The sequence below is a fragment of the Cupressus sempervirens genome, chromosome 4 (assembly GCF_028749045.1).
Source record: "Cupressus sempervirens isolate cs-2001-9-10 chromosome 4, ASM2874904v1, whole genome shotgun sequence".
Taxonomy (NCBI): Eukaryota; Viridiplantae; Streptophyta; class Pinopsida; order Cupressales; family Cupressaceae; genus Cupressus; species Cupressus sempervirens.
In genome coordinates this window covers 602,256,001-602,275,364 of record NC_143121.1, presented here as the reverse complement: position 1 = coordinate 602,275,364, position 19,364 = coordinate 602,256,001, and the positions used below count along the sequence as shown (strand labels likewise).

Below are 19,364 nucleotides of genomic sequence, written 5' to 3'. Positions count from 1 at the left end.
TCTAATTAAGAATCAACAAGGAAAGGAAAGGGGCTTTTATAGTCCACAACACCGGGCATAATTTTTGGGTTGACATATGGTGACAGTAATATGGGACTACCTCGTACTCCTTTTTGGAAGGTACCTAACTGCACTACAAACAAGACATACATAACCTACCCCCAATAGAAATTGAACTTGTGACCTCTCTTTAAAGAAATGTATAATACACCCTTATATATATTATATACATAATGATCAAATTATGATCAACCCACAATTCAATCTCTTGAAAAATTTAGAATACAATCTCTCTTGAAAGATGAAGAGTACACCTTCCCATACAATTAGGACCAAATTATGAATCAAACTTACCCAAACCAATGACCCTCCCCGAGAGAAGCGTTTACGTTGACTCTTAACACCGTACACATGAGGCCAAGAGAGAGGATGCTGAAATTGAGAACTCTAAAACATTGACGTGTCTTTCAACTTCAAAGTGGAATTGACAAAACTAAAAACAATTAATAATAAAAGAAAGGTAGTACCGGACGAGTAGTTCCTAGACAATTGTTAAGATTTACCAGTAAGTGCCTGCCCCAAGAGAGTCATGTTTCGGCCTTTTCCATGCCTACCAACTCAACTTCTTCTGAAAATATTGTATAGACGCTATAGATGAGTCCATTCATTTGACTGATATGCCCATCAAGTACTCTAAATTAAACAAGGTCTGTGTCACACCATTCAATAAGACAATGCCACCTGAAAGCAACGTATCACAGCTTCGAGGAAATGACATCACTCATGGATTTGAAATTACTTCATGGAGTTTCATCCATGCCAGACTGTTCTTGATTGCTCATCTTATAAATGCCCACTTCTTGCTAAAGGTTTTACGCCAAAAGTTCTTGTTAAAGATGGCTTCTTGAACTTGGATGACATTTTGGTTCAGCTGAAAACACTGTAAATTCATCTCTCTTTTTCCCTTTTTATAGATTGATTGAATGTTGGATTCTTTGTATATTTCTGAATTCAATTGTGTTGCTACTTTTTACATCGATGTTTTGAATCACACTCTATTATTTATCATCAGAATGAGTGCTGAGCTGTTTTTGCATCAACGTTTCCGACCGCACTCTGTAATCCATCATCAGGATGAATGCTGAACTGTTTTTCTTTTATGTAAATTAATTGAATGCCGAGCTTTTTCTTGATACTGCAGTGGAATTCAATTGAAACACTTAAATGCTTACATTAAACTGATTTTTTCAAAGAATTGTGTATAAAAATTTTAACCAATATTTTGAATCACACTTCATAATGGATGATGATAAATCATCACAAAATATAACTTCAAATATTGATACAAAAGTTTAATTAAAAAATAGCTATACTTTGATACCATAGATTGTGAAAATCTCTGGGCACCGTCTTTTTTATGTTTGTGAGATTCAATTGGAACTGGTTATGAGCATGGGATTCAATTGGAACTGTTTATAAGAGTCACTGAGTTAATGCTTATGTTAAACTGGTCTCCTTTCTTTAAAAAAATTGTGTATTTTGTCAATATTTCAAATCATACTTCATAATAAGTGATAAATCATTGAATATGATCTGAAATGTCCATAAAAGTTTTCTACACTTTAAATCCAAAAACATGTCCACTTAAATCATTGATCTTCTTTATGTTTGTCTCTCAACAGGACTTACCAGTGAACATGGATTTCATCAGACCCACCCATTCATATTGGGTGGTGTAGAATCCAGTATGATCTATATACTTTCTTGATTTCTTCTTTCAAATTCACACTCAGTCAAGAAAAATATGGAATCCGGATCAAATTCTGAGGGTGTGAATCCAAGTCCAAGTCCAGTCGTAAACGAGAACCATTGGAACCCATTTAAGATTTTCTTTGAGGATTGCAGGTATCTATCTGTTTTGCTCCATTGCATATCTATCTGTTTTGCTCCATTGCATTTTACTTGTTTATCTAATGGATACAAAGTTTAGCTTTCTTTTTTATTTAGAAACTGAGAAAACTTCTTGTTAATGATTTGGTACTGTGTTTTTTGTCAGGAGTACACTGAAACCAGATAAACTTGGGAAGGAGATTGCAAAGATTGCATTTCCAGCAGCATTAGCATTAACAGCTGATCCAGTTGCTTCCATTATCGACACAGCATTCATTGGAAGGATAGGTAGGCTCTAGTTTTGCCATTACATCTGATTTTTACTGTTGTTTTATGGCTTTAAAAAATCCTTTTCTGTAGAATACCATAGGATCAGAGTAGAACAACCTTTTCTTTCACACTCTATGATTGATCCGGATTCGTTTTGGGCCAGTTTAAGAAAAACAACATTATTATTGTTCAAGTTCTTTATTCAAAGATTCGTGGTCTCACGACCAACGTGAATTTATATGTTTCCATGATTCTCTACTACACTCTATTTTAAAGATAATATAAAAACATAAACAATTAACTTTGAAAATAGTATAAGAAAGAGTAATTATCATCTAAGTTTGATGTTACAAATAAATTATTTAGTTGGGTGAGACTTAGAGAGGACCATGTTTTGTTGCATAAACAGTGAGTGATTTTATATCTTAAAGATAAATTTCACAAGGAAAGGAAGTAAGTAGGAGATATTTTCACATTATTACTATTAATCAAATGTTCACTTATTCCAACCATAGAGTTGAGATAACAATAAGTAAGATGATGAAAAGACTCTTTTAACTCTCTATCCATTTATTGCTTGGCTATGTAGTAACCAAATTAATAGAGTGATTCATTTCCTAATTATTATAAATTATTATTGTTGGATAATTACAAATACAACTGCTATGGGTTAACGGGTCCTTTCCCCTATAGAACAATTGGATATGTTTCACGTTTTAGGCCCTCGCTCTGCTGAATATAACGGCTATTTGGCTGTCAATTTACAGTATGTGTTGAATTGTGATTTTGGTGGAACAATGGTTCTGGTTCTCTGGCAAACGTGATTTTTTTTTATTTGCTCTTAGCCTCCCTGTTTTCAGTTTAGTTCCACTTATAGAATCTTCCGCTAGTTGTGAAGAATAAAAATCTGATTAGGGAGATTTGGTGAAAAAATTGAGCGTTTTCATATAATGTGATGAGGAGATACCTTATACTCAATTTAAATTTGTGAGGGTTTTTAAGATGGCGGATTCATCGAAGTCTATCTTTTGCATCTCTGCTTTTCTAGTGTCTACAGAATTCCGTTTATCAATTTTGAGGGCTTTCCTTTTGAATGCTTTAGGTGTAAGCAGGGCACACTTCCATGCATCTTTGGGGTTTTGTGTTTTCGAACCACAGAAATGGATTACAAAAGTAGTTTGCCCTAATGCTGATTTTGGTTAAACTAAACATGGCATGTTCCCCTGTTACTCACCCTTCCTCTGTGTTGGCCGAGAGGGTATATTTGGATAGGGTAAAGGAAAATTCTAATTCTGGTTCCCATGGTTCTGTGGGTCTGTCTCTTATGGCCAATACATTGTTTTTCTGAAGGAGTCAGAGGCTGAAGTTTACCAGAAGATCATGCACTTTCAGAATTTGGAAGAAACTGCGGCACAAAAGATCGATAAAGTTATTATGGGCTCCGCTGAGATTCTAATTTGCTTGGTCTTCTTGGATTTCGTTTGGAAAACCTAGAAATTTGTGGAACCACACTGAAACGTGGAGGAGGATTGAAGCCGAAAGAAATGGATGGAATGGTTTGTCAATTACGTAGATCATTTATTTTTGGAGTTAGAAAATATTGATAAATTGTTCCATTTTTACCATTTTTATAATTAAAATCTCATTTAGTCTTATTCTTTTTGGTTACTGTTCCTTAAGTGATTGTTATGCGTATTTAATTGAATTTGGTAAATAATGTATCGGAGAGTTGAATGACTTCAATGCGAATAGAGCAACTTACACAAATTATTAGAGATACAGAGAGAAAATTTACATCATTTCTGTTGTTTCAACATCAGCACTTCCTAAAATGTAAGGTAAATTCTTTTGTAACTTTTAATTTGTTTGGTTTTAGGGCCTGTGGAGCTTGCTGCTGTAGGGGTTTCGATTGCAATCATTAATCAAGTTTCAAAAGTATTTAACTTTCCCTTGGTAAGCGTCACGACATCTTTAGTGGCTGAAGAAGATGCTACCACTGAAATGGTTCAGGGACCGACAGACATTGAAAAGTCTGTAAAGGAATGTCCAACCAATCCAATTAATAATGAAAAAGATATAGAAGATGTTGTAAAGGAATGTCCAACCAATCCAATAAAAAATGAAGACGTCATAAAAGATGCTACCACAGAGTTGGCTGCTGAGGGATTAGAGATTGCAAAGTCCATAAAAGAAGGTTCATCCAATCCAACCAATAATGAAAATGATGGTCAAATTTCTTGCTCTCGTAAGTATTCTCTGTTGAAGTATAATTAAAGGTAGACTTCGATTGTAAATCTATAATATAGAGTTATAAACCATTATTTGTTACAGAAATAGCATTACATATTTCAAAGTTTTGATCAATGAAAAAGAGGCTAGAAGGTGAAAGGCACATAGATATTTAGTATTCACCTTCCTTCCCACGTAATGAATACTTGGAATTGTGTGCTAATTAGTCCTTTTATCTTGTTATCCTTGATAATTCAAATCATATTGTGAAAATATCACCAAAAATAATTTAATCATTTACAAAAATTATGCTTGAAAACAAAACCCATAAGAATTATAATTATAATTCTATATACGGTTGATTTTTTTAAAAATTGAATGTATCAATTAGTTTGACATGAACTCTTTTTTTCTTTCTGTCTCAAAAGCCATAGCTTCAGAGGTGGTCAACACAGGCTTACATTCCACAAGTACTACAGTGTGTATTGAAAAGAGACTGCTTCCATCCGTTTCATCAGCACTGGTAATTGGTGCAGTTCTTGGCATTCTTCAAGCTTTGATGATGTTTGTTGCAGCAAAAGTCATCTTAAGCATAATGGGTGTACATGCGGTAAGTAGTGCTACAATATGCTAAACTGCATGCTCAATTGTTGTGACACAGTTTTGATGTTTTTTGGTTGGCGGTGCTATCTTTGTGTATTACTATTTTGATTTTAAATTAGTGAATTCTTATATAAGAAGGCTAGAAGAATGGATGCATGAAAGTAATGATATAAACCAATACAAGATGACTTATTAAAAATGAAAACGCAATTTATTGGATCAAAAACCAAATGAGCTATTACTTATTGAGAATAACTAATTGCATTTACAGAAATCACCTATGCAACCTCCTGCAGAGAGGTATTTAAAGTTGCGTGCACTTGGTGCTCCAGCAGTAGTTATATCACTTGCAACACAGGGTGTTTTCCGAGGGTTTAAAGATACAATGACTCCATTGTATGCAACATGTGAGTAAAATTCAAAATCACTTTCATTTGACACAAATTTGTATATTTGCAAGACTCTACCAGTCGTTTTGTGGTTTTGGTTATCTCTACATTGAACATGTCTCTATCTTTGTACATTTTATATTCCCTTTGTCATTCACATAGTACTAGGTTACTTGTGCTAAGGTCAATTATGAAACAATACCTCCTTAGAAAATCCAATTAAAGAGGTCCTCAGATTGTCAGTTTTAATTTGTGTTGGAAGTGAATTCATCAGTGTTGAACACTGGTGACGAATTCAATCAAGATTGAAAGCTACACATTTTAATATTGTAATGTAAATTATGACGATGCATTTGTAGGGACCTATAGAGATGTGAAAGGATTATTTTAAGACTCGACTGTATTACTAAAACACCTTTGGTTGGGTGTACAATATATAGAAGGGACTATATAGAATGAGCTTCATAAATATACCAAGGGAATGCAGGAAGAAATATAGGTGTTAGGTGAAGTCTACAATCTATACGTCAACCATTGCAATAACCAGAAAGAGTTTGGCTATGTTTTGATTGAGACATTGACTTCAAGAGCTTGAATCTTGTGGCTATTAAATATATGTTCTTGATTCCTTTCATAGACCTTATTTTGGAGGAGACTGCTTTAAATACTATTTAGTATCTTCTCCTTTCTGGATGTATCTTCTTGCTTCAAAAGAATTGGTGTCACAAACGATGAGATAAAAACCACAATTTCATGATTTATAACATTTCTTATGCTTACAAACATTGCTTATTGTTCATAATAAATGTAATAATTTTTATGCACTTTCTTTTGGGCCCTGGCTTTTTCACCTGTTTAGCTCTTTAACGAAACATGTTCTAAAATTAATGGAAATATATACAAACACTCATCATGAACGATCCTCCTATTAGCACCTTGACTAGGGTTTGAGAAATTTAAGTACAAGTTCTTGGTATGGCTTCTCTTTCCCTTGAAAAAATCTCAGGAGATTGACACAAACTATTTGTGAGCAAGATAAATTAAAAGCTTTGCAGTATTATGTTAAACTATGAACTACATAAATAGTAAACGTATGTATATAATTATACAAGAAAAATTATGATTACTAATTGTTCTTTAGGAACCGAGGGAATCTTAAGCATCCCTTATGGACTTTAGTTCTTTCCAGACATATTATACCTCTAGTCCCTTGTCACTTTATGAGTAAAAGACCAGGAGTCGAAATTATAGAATTTATTCAAGAAATTTTGGTTCATGGCATTTGTGGTAATAGGGCTAACATTCAATATGCTTTACATGTTTCCTAACTAAGTTTATTGTTTTAGTCACTTGGTTACTTCTCCCTGGAGCATCACTCCAAAATAATGGCTAAGTTTATATTTTTATTTCAGTTGGAGAAGATTAAGATTGTGATCTTGTTAGTGTTTATTTGCATGCCCCCCTTTATGCAAAAGTGCTGTAAGGCTTTTATGTGCTCTTTCAGCCCTTGTACGTACCTTGATTCAAATGAGATCATTTGTATACAAAAGAAGCCTCACAATATACACTCTCCTGAAAGAACACTATACCTTGTATATCTACTTATTCTTCTAAATTGTCAATATATAAACCAAATAGGGTAGGTGATATTGGACATCCTTGCTTAACTTTTATGTTACTCCTAAAGCTTCCTAAAAACCATGTTTGATTACTAATTTTTACTTTAATATCATTAAATAGTATTTGAATTGTTTCTCTATGTTGTTCTTGTATGCCTATATCCTCCACTATGCTCCATAATAGCTTTCTTGAAGTCCACAAAAAAGATATAAGCTTCCACAATTTTTTTTTGAGTTTTTTCAATTATATGTTTCAAAGTAATCCCTTGAGCTATTGTTCAGTTCTTTAGTTTGAAACTGGCTTATTAAATTGTCCTCTTAGTATTTCATTCTACTTGCTAATTATATGCCCAACCATGCTTTGAAACAACTTAGCAAATACGGATTGCTCATAATGGTATGGTTGCACTTACATTGTTTAACTCCCCACTTCAAGTATTCTGCATTTATTCTAGCTTTTTCCCATCCACGTCACAGTCCTTAACTATTCTTAGCTTCTTAAGGTCTTCTTCAATCTCTTGTAAAATGAATACTTTTATTGTTGTGTTGACTGTAGGGGTCTCTTTTTCTGACTCATGTCCATACAATTGCTTTGGACATTCTAGCTGTTGGATGGTTTTAATATTATTCTCTACTTTCTTTTTCTTTGTTGGAATTTCCACCAACAAATTTTTGAATTTCTTATGCTTAAATATATTAGACTGATTCTAGTCCAACTCAGTTTGCAACAACAGGTTTAGAAGTAACATCAGCAACATACTTTTTCAGCACACCATTCAATTTTTGGATGGTAAGAATCACACGTAGGTGGTAGTATTTAAGGCTGTAAAATCATGCTTGCATCTGATTGATAGCATTATAGGCATTTTTTTGAGAATTGTACTTTGCACAATGAATAAAATATGGTTGTGGCAGTTCTTTTTTTGGTATCAAAGCAGCATCCACCTTTTATATGTTGCTTTCACCACCAAATTATATTGAATTGTGACACAAATAATTTTTTATCTGTGTTAGTCTTGTATAGACATAGAAATATACAAGTCAATATATAAGCACCAAATTGGGTTACTTCATGGAATTAGGGATGCTGAGTGCAAATAACATTCGATTCTTGTACTTTTGTATTAAGATTTCAATTTATACATGAAAGTTAATAAGGCAGGGTTTTTCTTGCTCTCAACCTTTTGAAAATGTTTGGATATGCATGCTATTGATGTGATTAGTGAGACACAATATAATAAAAAATGCAAATTAAACTTTTGAGTCTATGCAGAATCTTTCTTTTTAAAATGGATGCTATAGGCTTGTTCATGACAAACGGTAGAAATTTTAGACAAAGAAAATAATCTGCAAATGTAAAAGTGTCAATTCTATTTGCTGAACAGATGGTAAGGTGAATCGTGCCAAAATTTTCATATTTTCGAGTGCTCAAAAATGGAAACCACGTTAACAAGATTAAAAATCAATATGAAATAATGCCTGGATATTAATAGTGGAAGACTTTATTTAAGATGCAATGGAGATGTGTTTCTGGTATTATATATAGAAACAAGGCTAGAACAATATTATTCTCAAATCTTACGAATGCTATCAATCAAAAATGTTGTTCTACAAAGTAAATGTTGTATCTGTTAGGAAGTCACTATTAATAATCTATTGTCCTTGTTATTTTTCTATCTCTATTGAATTCTTAGTTTTGATTCAGTTTTTTAAAGATGTATTCCACTCTCTAATGCCTGCATTCAAAATTTCAGTGGCAGGAGATATATGTAATATTGCCTTGGATCCAGTCCTCATATTTGTTCTTAAACTTGGAGTCAGCGGTGCAGCCATTGCTCATGTTATTTCCCAGTGAGTAAAAATAATACATATGTTCAATTTTGATAAAGGTTGAGAAAAATTGGAAATCATATATTAGATCTGTAGGAAGATCTTCACCCCATTGTGATATTTTAAGTGAGACCTTCTCAACTGTTTAATTTCAGTCCATTTTTTTGGTAAGTTAATTGATGCTATGGGCGGCAACCTTTCTATGGCAGCATGCACAGCCTTTGGCATGCCTATCCAAGAACCAGGGCTTAACCTAGTGCTACAACTTTATTGAAATTTGATGCCCATTGCACCGATAGTCTTCTACCCAACCCTTCTAGAGACTAGGCCAAAGCCTTGCATATTTACAGATTCCTAAAATAGTAGCAGCCCCCCCAAAATGGTGTCACCTGAGAGCTTCAAATAGTAAAACCCTGTCCCAGACTATAGGCAGAAGCCACTAGCATATATACTATTTCCTATTTAGATAAGTTATACGAAAAAAGAAAGCAAAGCAGACCCTTAGCCATCCTCATCCTTCTCCCTTCCTCAGCTCTGGCTTTGACTGGGCGTTCTGGTACACATTGTTCATGGCTCACCAGCTTAGCAACATGGCTTGGGTCCTCATCCTTTTCATCCTCCACCTGTTCCTCTTTTATAACAGAACTGAATTGGCCCCCTCACCATCGCTGTTGAGGCCCTTACTTCTCAAGTAATTCTTCACCAGTCACCATTCAGCATGATTCCCAAGAGCTTCTTGAGGAACACAATGTTTCTAGAGATGGTTGACTTTCTGTGCATCAAACACCTCTGGTTCAGTTTGGAAACCATAGGTAGTTTGGTCACCTCCTGGTGCAGAGCACCTAATTACTTTGGCATATGATTTCTCAAGGTCTTGAGTAGCTCATTTATGATGTAATAAGGTCATGTGGACCATTCAGACAAATTCATGTGATAATGTCTATAGACATAGCTAGCAACTAGGTGTAGGCCTAAATGGCTTATGTAGGTTACAAGCCACCTTAAGGGGCTAAAATTGATGTTTTGATAGGAATTGTGTGTTTTTGGGTCACCTTGGGCATATTGGACAAGTTTGAGGTCACTTGGTTCAATAATGCAAGTTTTGGAGCAAGAATTTGCAATATTGTCATACAAGTTTGCAATGTTGTCATGCAATTTTTTTGCAAAGTTGCTCTAACGGCTACTTAGTTTCAAAAGTAGTTGCTATGATGGTTAGGATGGTTGGGGAAGCTGAGTATATCTCTCCTATGATCAATTGAAGACTGTTGTTGAAGGGTTTTTAAGTAATAAAACATTTTTTTTTCAGAATTGCATATAAAGTCTTACCATTGATTTCTGTCACAATGTATTGTATGAGCAAACAATCTTAGATCTCTATAACCTCTTCTCATGGTTGTCTAGGGTAATGAGTTAACTTTCCTTTGCAACAAGTTTGAAGTGCTCAAGTGACCAGGGAAGTGAGAGCCAACCCAGACTCTGAGAACTGGTCGCTGAAGCAGACAAACCCTAGACCCTGAACAAAAATGAATATTGCTTGACATTCCACCAATGGTTTTGGCCAAATCCTTGGGGACTATTAGGCTTATGCATGTACAATAGGATGCAAAAGGAATTTTTTTGTTCTGATCAAACTGTGAATTTTGAGAAGAAGCCCTAGGCTTATCATCTCAATCTGATAAGCCAGTCCTAAAGAAGATGTAACAAACATATTGGTGAGTACCTAAAAAGGGCTTAGAACATTTCATTTTCATGTTTTTGAAGTGGTCCATGCATTGGAATGGTAGTGCAGTATGACTGGTGAAGGGATCTAGAATTAGATCTGTTGATCAGTCTAATTGAGGGTTTTAGGCCTAATTGAGGGTTTTGTGGTTTACCCAATACTTGCAAGAACCCAGATGCCATTTTGGAATATTATTTTGAGGGGCCAAATGGGTGTCTGAAACTGTGATCATTCCATGCCCTTGTTCAGGAGAATTGGAAATAAAGATAGAAAAACTGAGTTTGGAGGGCTAATTCAACTAGGTCTCCTAGTAGGACTTTAACCTGTTGTTTTAGACAATGGGTGAAGAACCCTACTAAAAGTGCAAGGAAGTAATATAGGATGTTAAAGGGGATTTGTTGGGCACTCACCACAGGTCTATGGAGAACTTGAGATCCTGATATGCTAAGGTTAGGAGTTGAAGAGGGTAACTTTGTGAGGGTGTGGCATAGTATCGCTTTGTAGAAAGTGCAATAGGATTGCCTAGTGTAGGACCCTTGGAGAGGAGGTCAGGGCAAGTTCTGAAAGCTTAGGTAGAGTCTTGGAAGGTGCCAAGAGAAACAGTGTTCGATTGAAGGAGTGTTCCCTCAAAGAAAGTAAAACAACTCTAACCTCTGCGTCACCTCCTTCCTACGACAATGGACCACATAGTAGTCTAATGGGAGACTAACTCACTTCTCGTCCATATTCTTCAAAACATCCTCAATTTCACCAAGAAATGGACTTTTGAAAACCTTTTGGCATAAAATACTGGCCCCAAACCTTTGTTTATTCCATTTCCAGAACAACTGCTACAAACATAGCAGACATATCAGTGTTAATGCAGTGCTGAGGACTTTGAGATGCTTCTTTGAAACCTCACCCAAAAAAGACATTTGATGATTGTTGGAGACCAACCTAATGGGGATGTCCGTTATCTAATGCTGCCAGTGCTGCTCTCAAAGACAAAATGCACGAGTCACCGAAGGCCGCTAGAAGTTATGAATAGCATAGGGCAATTTGTCATATTGTAGCCACATTCCCGTGTCCTTTCCATGATGCCACTTAGTCCAATCTGTCATTGCGAATCCTTTCAAATCTGTTTCGGAGGCAGATAATAATACTCCTCATTGAGCTGAACGCATGATTTTATTCTCCATGCCTAGCAATGATATTTGCAGCCCAAGAGCTCTTTTGGAAAAGGACATGTCACGTTCGATCTCTTGGGAAACCTCCCATTGTGACCTGTTATTATCAAAATATGTTATACCACTGCACATTCGGTACATTGGCAAACATGCTAAAAAGGTTCCACTGTTCTCTATCGCCATCGCCTTTTGTGAAAATGATGTCTCAATGCCATAACAGGACTCATTAAAGAATACTCCAATCCACCCGTGAGTTCAGCACCACAGCATTTAAAAAGCCCTCTCTGTGGCATGTTTGGCCAGCACATCAGCCAAATCTTTTCCTACACAGTTTACATGTGACAGTCAAAATTCTGAGAACCTGCTAATGAGATCATGGATAGGCTTTAGCCAACAACATGCCATCCAGTTTGGTGTCAAGTTCTGTCTGATGGCATTGATATTGATCAGGGAGTCACCTTCAAGATATAGTTGTCTCACATTTAGCTCCAGTCCTAATTTTATTCCAAGACTGCTCTGAACTCTACAAGATTATTTGTGGTTTCCCCTGGGTGCTTGGATCTTTCCGCAAGTATATTTTCATTGTGGTTGTGGGTAATACATCCAGCATCAGTAGGCTCCAGATTGTCCTTCGGCACACCATCAAAGTTGATCTTGATCCTCCCATCATCTGATGCCGTCCATGACACCCCAGCACTCCCATCATCTGATGCCATCCATGACACCCCAGCGTGGTGATTGAGAGGAAGATCATCCTTCTTAGCCCCATTAATGAGGGAATTTCTGTCAATTTCTTAAATTATATAAAATTTAAAAATAAATAAATTATACTTGTTCCTTGAGCATTACTGGATGACCATCAGTATAATTGTAAAATATTCTATAGAATTTCTTAAGGAAAATGCATTTTTAAACTTACATATTTGTCTTCTGCATCTGGATTTATTGATGATAGTATCTTATGGATTGCAGGTATCTTATAGCATTAATTCTTTTATTGAGCTTGCACAGACAAGTTGTGCTTTTGCCACCTAAAATCTCTGATCTGCATTTCGCCCGGTTCTTCAAAAGTGGTAAGATACTATTTAATTGCGTCAGAGCATAAATTATCTTTTCCACAATGAAATTACTTTTGAATAATTTCATCCTGTTCATATTACAAATTTTTTACCGAGCTTTAATAATGCCAAAAGAGAATAGTCTTTATATTAAAAAAATTGTATGCTTCTCTGTGGATTTCAATACTTAAATTTGGTTATGTTGTTTCAATGTTAAAATGGTTTTGTGAGAGACAATTGACATGGGCATGCAAACAAGGAAATTGGAGATGCCACATCAAATGCTTGCAACAAATGAAGGGATTCTTGGTTTCACCTTCATATAGTTTGTAATGAATTCTATTACTATAATATTACGAGGGATTGCTATGTGCATCTATAATAGAATCTACCTCATTTAATGCAGTACAAGGAGGAATCATACAACCCTCTATAATATAGAAGAACTTAAATAGTTATATTGATTAATGCACCAATTTTTCACTTAGGGATTACCAATTAAATTCTATTAAATATTAATAATTGATCTTTGCTATGTGGTCTAAGTTATGAATCAATTTAACATGTTGCAAATACAAAAATTATTAATTGACCTTTCCTAGTAAAGTTTTAAAGAATTAGTATAGATATCTTAATTATATCTTAAGGAAAGGTGAGAAATATATGTTTTAAATTATTTTATTTATTTAAATGCTATTTTGTTTTACTTTATAATTATTTTATTTACTACCTACATACATGGACACATGAATCTGATTTTTTTGTTAAAAATTATTTTATTTGGTCTATAGTTACTTAATGTATACTATTGTTGAAAATAGAATATATATATCTTTTTGTTTTATAATTCTTTTGATAGTAAGCCTGATAAGGCCAAGTAACCATGGGAACAAAAGCGGTCTGTTGCCAAGGAGGCCACTAGGTCTATCCACATACAACATATACCTGTCATAATGACAATTGGATCAGGAGCTGATCCATAACTATCAACAAGCCATTACATTCTAGAATTAAATGAAAACCTAAAAACTATCCTTCCCAATTATAATACCATACCACTGGTCAGACATACCGTCTAAATCTTATACACCAATCACATAGGTCTGGTGTGGCTCTGATACAGTTAACTGAAACTGAATATAGATAGATATACAAAACCAAAGTAAATCAGAAATGTGCTTCTCTCAATTCATTTTACAGACTACAACTAAACACAGGAAGAAATACTTTGCAGCTTTAGCCTTTTGTAGAAAACTAAATAGGACAGTGGATGATCATTTATAAACTCTATCCAAACTGCCCTATATTTATTCACTAACTTACAACTGCTTTATTTATAATAACACTTGCACAACTGCTCAGATGAACTATCATTTTCCTAAAATAGAAAGCACTAAATGTAGTACCATTTTAAAAATAGTAAATCCTAAATTTAGTACTCAAATTCCTAAATTTGTAGCTATAATTTCTGCATATCTGACTATTTCTTGTGACTATTCCAATTTTGGTTCTTCTAAGGAACCTATATCTTCATTTATAAGCAGTAAAACACAGGGACTCACACCCCTCCCCAAAGCCTCAAAGTACCTGTCCCCAAGACGTCCCCGCACTGGGTAATCCCACCTCCACCAATCTCCAATCACACCGCTGCTGGGACGGATACTTGAATTTCTATTTTTCAATGTTACTATTGGGTATGTATTATGTTAATGTGTTAAATGTTCAATGGTTATGGTTAGTGTCTCGATTTTGCTACATTCAAATGTTTCAATTTGGTATATCATACTGAAACATCATTTCATAAGTAGCATTTCAAGTTCTACATGTATAGTACACAACACCCCCTTGCCCCTTGGCCCCCTTGCCGCCGTCCCCCCACCATCCTGAAATTGAGGCCCTTTGCCCCCCCATCTTGGAATTTGTCTAGGCATCCCGACCTCCCGATGCACCCCAGTACCAGTGTTTACACTGTTTATAAGTGTCTTTTCATTTGTGGATGTAGAGTTATGGCCTTTATTCCATTCAAAATTTAATATCAAGTATGGAAGAACGAGAATAAGAATTAGTATGAACTTTGGAAGAATAATAATTTCATAGTCATAGGAATACTTTTATTTGGCTGCCACCAACCTATCATAATGTTAGAGGGTAACTTTTTATTTTGATATCACCACCTTCGACATAAGGATCGTGATATTCTGAAATATATATGTTGAAATTAATTAAGCCCTGCAACCAATAAAAGATTAATTTTAGAAAATAAGGATTTTATTATCTTCAATTTCAGAATACACATTTTTTAAGTATACCCAATTTGAGTACACATTTTATAATCTTCTATAAAAAAAGTTCTATTTATATTGGGGGTAAACACTTTTGAGCGAATCTATGAACCATTACATATGGGGGACTCATACCCAACAAGAACACTCGGTAATAATATCCTAATAGACTTTTTAACTTTGGTGGTAAGAATCATACCGCAACAATCTTAGAAAGAATTATTTTAAGATTTTCAACCAATTAATAGATTCGTCTGAATAAGTTTTAGAAACCAAATTGAATATAAAGAAAGTTGTTTCAACCATTGGGGGTATATCCTAACAAATTTGGGGGTATATCCTAACAAATTTGACAAGTGTAGTTGCTTAATTGATTTCCTGAAAATGACAGTTTAGTTGCAAATATTTATGCTGGGTAAGGATTTTTGTTTAGTCTTCTTCTGAATTTCTTACCCTTTGATTATGTCTTCTTTACGGATAGGTGGTCTACTTCTTGCAAGAGTTATAGCTGCCACAGTTTGTACAACTTTAGCAGCTTCCATGGCTGCACGGCAAGGGGAAATTTCAATGGCAGCATTTCAAATTTGCTTGCAGATTTGGATGGCGACTTCCCTTCTTGCTGATGCATTGGCTCTTGCTGGACAAGTAAGATGTTAAGAAGATTAAACATGTGGTAGAATTTGTTGCTAAATATATAAATCCTCTGGGCTTGGGTGGATTGGCTATTTTAATCTTACAATCAAGCTAATCAATAATTGACATTAGAACAAACCAGATTTGTTATAGGCCTTGATGGAGTGTTCATTAGTTGTTTGTATTTAAGAATGGTAGCATACGAGTAAAAAAAGTCGGCATTTTTTTCCTATTAACTATTTTCTTGTTTTACACTCAGGCAATCCTGGCAGGTGCTTCTGCAATAGGTGACTATGAGAAAGCAAGGAGTGCTGCTGCTAGGACATTACAGGTAACTATATATTCTTACTTTAGTATAAATTTATAATAATACTGTTTTGTGAATCTTAATTTTCCTTATGAGAGCACTATAATCAATCAGTTTTTCTTTTCTAGGCAAGCCCTTAAGCTGCAAAGTTACATGATAATAGTTATTGGTTCCATTTATGGTTTGTCAAATCTTTGGTGATATATATTTAGCAGATAGGCGAATCAGTTATGGACTTATCTGATAGTTGTCAATGGCTGCATATTATCTGTCATATACTCTGTTCAATATCATCTGATGGCCTTTATTATTACTAAACGTTTTTTTTATGGGCACCATGATTGATCAAATATAGGTTTAAATTCCACTAAACTTGAACATGACATTTGTATGAAAATAATTTTAGTTCATGAATAATTTACTCTACGAAAATCTTGATGGATCTGTGTTGGTCGTTTCCTAAGTAGGATGCATTGCCTGCTTTGCCAATGGATCCATTTCATGATACATTTTTGTTCCACTGTCAGGTGCACTATAGCATGTACTTTATTGATCCTGGGTCTTTTCATTGTAGAGACTTTATTTAAAATAGATAGTTATAGGAGAATGGTTTTGTAGCTTTCTTTCATAGCTTTAGTATTCTATTTGGTTAAAGTTTAAGTGTTTATTATTATTATTTTTCCTGCTAAAATATTTTCAATTGAATGAACATTCACCATTGCACAGCTCTTTGTATAATAGAATTTCCCCAGCTATTTCTTTATAAGTTACTTCAAGCAATAATGTTGGTCTTCATCCTAACTTACAGATTTTTATTGTTCTGCCTTAGGACTAAAGGCTGCCCTTGTAAACCATAGCTATAATAAACCAGAACCCCACACCAAAACCAACAGAAAACTTTAGCACTTTAGAGCATTTGTCATGCTTGCCACGATATGAGTCATGTACATTGACTGATCTGTATCAGTGATTTACAAAATCTGTTGTTACAGATGGCGATGGTTCTTGGAGTTTTTTTGGGTGTGGTCCTTGCTGGAGGCGTGCACGTTATAGCGAGAGTGTTCTCCAATGATATACGTGTATTGAAGATGACCTATATTGGGATGCCAGTGAGTATTGCTTATCCAATCAGTAATACTTGGTGTTTGACAGTGGAACCATTTAGTATTTACACATGCACTAATATTATCCTTCCTTCTGTGCAGTTTGTTGCTGCCACTCAACCATTCAACTCTTTGGCATTTTTTTTTGATGGCATTAATTTTGGAGCTTCTGACTTTGCCTTCGCAGCATATTCAATGGTAAATTGTTTGCCCAATGCTTGAGCTTGTTATCAGAGACTGCAAATTCTTAGTTTTCTCACATATTACTCATGTCGCAGATCTTGGTGTCGATGATTACCATTGGATGCTTATTCACACTTTCTCCACATTGGGGTTTTGTTGGTGTATGGATTGCATTGACAATTATGATGACATTACGAATGTTTGCTGGTGTATGGAGGTAGATACATTCTTCTTTTTGCCTTGTTCTCAAAACGTCATCATCACAAGTTATACACAAAAATCACAGGAATGGTTCATTAGTAAGGCAATCAGTAAACAGCCACATATTTGTTATTTGAGGTATTGAGTAAGTCAAAATAACAAATGTGTTGGCTGTGTAAACTCACATAAACAACTTATAAATTACTCAAATTAATATGAATTTAGGAAGCCTTAAATATTTATATTGGATTGCAGATATCATAGAATAAATAATGTGAAACTTTGAAGATTGAGCATCGTATGCATTTTGCAGGATAGGAACTGGTTCTGGACCTTGGAGCTTTCTCAGAACTCAGAAGAGGTCACCATTATAGTCTTGGGGAAGTTGTCTTCCTCTATAGCTGGGAAGTTACAATCAAGTAATAAAATCTTTGAATACCCTTGGTTGATTAATAATTTTCCAAGAATCAGCCAGTTTCATTTGCAAAAAGGAACAGACCGGTCTTGAAGATCGATGCTGATTCTGTTCTTGAAGATCAACGTTGATTCAGTCAGAATGGTAGAGACCAGTTGAATGAAAAGGCTCCTTCATTATATCTGGGCTCTTTTACGTAGAGGGCCCTCAAGTATCTTGTATTCTCAAGATCTATCAGGACCTGTGACTTCTCTGATGTCACCAAGGAATTTTACTAGGGGTTTTGTCTCTCGTAGCTAGAAGGATTGTAGTGTAAAGAGATATTTGAGAAATGTAAACTAGAAACTCTCATATGGGTGCACGTACACCATGTTTACATGGGATGAGCTCATTGGCTCATGTTTTCATTCCATCACTTGCTAATTAATTGTTGTAATGTATATATATAATGGGGAAATTTGTAAATTTTTTTTGTTTATTATTATTATTAAAATTTTGTTTTTATTTGAAGTGTCTTGAATCTTGATAAATAAATATATTGAAGATGGAGTAAATCAGTCATTACACTTAACGCACTTACTATTGATATTCATTCCTATGTTAAATTTGTCTTATTCACTTGTTTATCGTTCCTATCCTTATGGGCATTCCCATGCATTTACCATCCACCAAGATCTAGCTCACTTTCTATATTAGGACTAATTTGAAGTCACATAGTTTTTTTTTTCCTCAGATAAAGACACCGATGTGAAAAGACTACATTAGAAGAACTGATGGAAACCCATTGGAATAAAATGGGGCTACTGCTAGAAAAATACCCTAAGACAACCAGTGTTTGCAAAAATTGCAGTCTTCATCTGTTCACTTACACAGCAAGATAATGTGCAAAGTCTTCTACCAGTTTCTATTTTCCACTATTTAGCCTTTTTTTATATGCACATCTGCATTTCAGGGCATTCTTATACCACCACTTCTTTTCGTGGTGTGCCCTCTGTTTTTTTTCAATGAATTGAACTGCGAGAACTTCTGTGGCACTTCAATGCCACAAAATTCAAAAGTGACTTTATTTTTCACCTATATACTTTTCATCTAGGACAGATTAAACACATATTTGTACAATATGTTGTTGTTTGTTTGTGTATAAAAGACATTCAATGCATTCATTCTAATTGAGAGAGCATCCTTGGAGTAAGAATTAGTCCATATTTATTTTGCCTCACCGAGTACATGAAAATCAATCTAGCTCAATTTTGTTATTCTATATCTATGATTAAAGGTTATCATTGTTGAATGTCTGGGGATTGACCTAGGTAAATATTCTTCGTGATATAGTATATTTTTAATTATCGTCAAGTTCTCAAATAGCTCAGAAAAGATCGAGAGAGGAAATTGATACACTTTACAAAATAGAAAACAATTTTATGGGTGCATGGCAAATTGGTGGCAATAAAATAATTCTTGACAAT

The 19,364-nt window shown here is 34.8% G+C and overlaps 1 protein-coding gene across 1 annotated transcript; it reads left to right on the top strand.

Moving 5' to 3' along the window:
- Positions 1–831: 831 nt before the first annotated feature.
- Positions 832–18,402, top strand: LOC149562660 (protein DETOXIFICATION 42-like). The gene is made up of 14 exons (XM_089826117.1): positions 832–942; positions 1,683–1,905; positions 2,057–2,178; positions 4,037–4,405; positions 4,818–4,999; positions 5,264–5,399; positions 8,755–8,851; positions 12,689–12,789; positions 15,538–15,701; positions 15,949–16,020; positions 16,989–17,105; positions 17,202–17,297; positions 17,378–17,499; positions 17,797–18,402. The coding sequence occupies exons 2-14, from the start codon at positions 1,805–1,807 to the stop codon at positions 17,855–17,857; spliced, it is 1,740 nt and encodes a 579-aa protein (XP_089682243.1). The 5' UTR covers positions 832–942; positions 1,683–1,804; the 3' UTR covers positions 17,858–18,402.
- Positions 18,403–19,364: the final 962 nt, after the last annotated feature.